This window comes from Chrysemys picta, chromosome 1 (genome assembly GCF_011386835.1).
Source record: "Chrysemys picta bellii isolate R12L10 chromosome 1, ASM1138683v2, whole genome shotgun sequence".
Classification (NCBI taxonomy): Eukaryota; Metazoa; Chordata; order Testudines; family Emydidae; genus Chrysemys; species Chrysemys picta.
The window spans coordinates 88,850,985-88,852,781 of record NC_088791.1 but is presented as its reverse complement, the minus strand read 5'-3'; the positions used below and the strand labels follow the sequence as shown (position 1 = coordinate 88,852,781).

The 1,797-nt window shown below is 45.7% G+C and overlaps 1 protein-coding gene across 1 annotated transcript; it reads right to left on the bottom strand.

Moving 5' to 3' along the window:
* Positions 1 to 310: 310 nt before the first annotated feature.
* Positions 311 to 963, bottom strand: LOC101933930 (histone H3). The gene has a single exon (XM_024110748.3). The coding sequence runs from the start codon at positions 943 to 945 to the stop codon at positions 535 to 537; it is 411 nt and encodes a 136-aa protein (XP_023966516.1). The 5' UTR covers positions 946 to 963; the 3' UTR covers positions 311 to 534.
* Between the last annotated feature and the right edge of the window lie 834 nt (positions 964 to 1,797).

Sequence of the window (1,797 nt, the reverse complement as noted above, 5' to 3'; positions counted from 1 at the left end):
TTTGCTCGAACATGTACCTGGCTTAATATGCGGCGTTAAGGAGGATAACACGACACAAGAATATCGCTTTCCTTGTCTCTCATCCCTCTTCGAAAAAGATCGCGTGTGTGTTCTGTTTCCAATTAGATTGGCTTGATTTTACAAAGGGATTGTTCAAATCTCCTGCTTATCATTCCTATATCCCACCCCCACAATAACTCATTGGTGGCTTGTTTACAGGTTCTTCGAATTGCAAAGGGTATTTGTATGAAATATTTCTAAAGTTTGTCAGATAATCACCTCACAGTGGGAAAGGAACTTGAAGCCAAAGTTTTAAATAGCAACTTTATATTTCAGTTTTCCTTTAGAAGTTAACAGGGAATACGTGCATTTTACAGAACTGGAAAACGCCATTCATTATATTAGAAAGCAGCTTACCTACAATAGTGTACCATCTCCGAACAACACTTATAGGCATGCTACAACTCCTTTAAGTGTAAATGTAGTGGCTCTTAAAAGAGCCTTTGGGTCATTTGGAAGATGGCTGAGCAGCCTTTAAGCTCTCTCGCCACGGATACGCCGGGCCAACTGAATGTCCTTGGGCATGATGGTGACTCTCTTGGCGTGAATGGCACACAGGTTAGTATCTTCAAAGAGCCCCACCAAGTAGGCTTCGCTGGCCTCCTGCAGGGCCATAACGGCCGAACTCTGGAAGCGTAAATCGGTTTTGAAGTCCTGGGCGATTTCACGGACCAGGCGCTGGAAGGGTAATTTGCGGATGAGCAGCTCAGTAGATTTCTGGTAGCGGCGGATCTCTCGCAAGGCTACGGTACCTGGTCGGTAGCGATGAGGTTTCTTCACTCCCCCAGTGGCAGGCGCGCTCTTCCGGGCAGCTTTGGTAGCCAGCTGCTTACGGGGGGCTTTGCCACCGGTGGATTTACGGGCGGTCTGCTTGGTCCTGGCCATTCTAACCAAAACGAAACGTTATTAGTTCTGGGAGAAAACGGAGAAAAAGAAACCGTTGTTCTGGCACTAACTATATTTATAGGCAAACTCTCCTTTTTGATTGGCTGCTGGGAACGAGCTATCTCTCGTTGGGTGATTTGAAAATTTGAAAAGCCCGCTCTGTCATATTGAAATACCGCCCTTCCCGCCACACCACTATCATAGCGCTTACGGCTTTTCCGAATGTAGCGGCACCACAGCTCATTTCCCTGAAATTTACGAATCTCGGACCGCCCAGCACCGAACATTTCTGCGGTTTCCTCTCTCCGCAACTTCATCAAGATACAGACTCCACCTTTCCTTCGCTACCACCTCAGCTTCTTGTTCTTGTATATCGGCGGCTCCATGTCTCACTACTTCTTTCAAAATGGCCAGTTTATGAATGTCATTCCCGCTCCTTATTTCTCTGACAGCCGAACACCCACCTCTGGAGGCAGGGAAGGGTAATAGCTAAATCACAGAATGTATCGAAAATCTCCCCGTTCTCATTGAGTTTCATGTTTCAGTTTGTGGTTATTTGGAGGGTTGGATGATCCTTTAATTCCCTAACCCCGCTTTCAGACTGAGAACACTCCTCCCTTTAGTCTCCTTTCGTCCTGCCTGAAACCTTAAACACGCCAGACCAAAGGAATTCTTAAACAGTAATCACTTGCGTTGCAATACTTGCCCAGTAAAAGGATAAAATTTCTATTTTACGGCCTAATCTATTTCTGTTCACAATAATCTACTTGGTGTAATAAGTGACCGTAATGAGTGGAAAACTAGGACACAAATCATTAGACATTAGGACACAACCTTTTCTTCCCCCCGGGG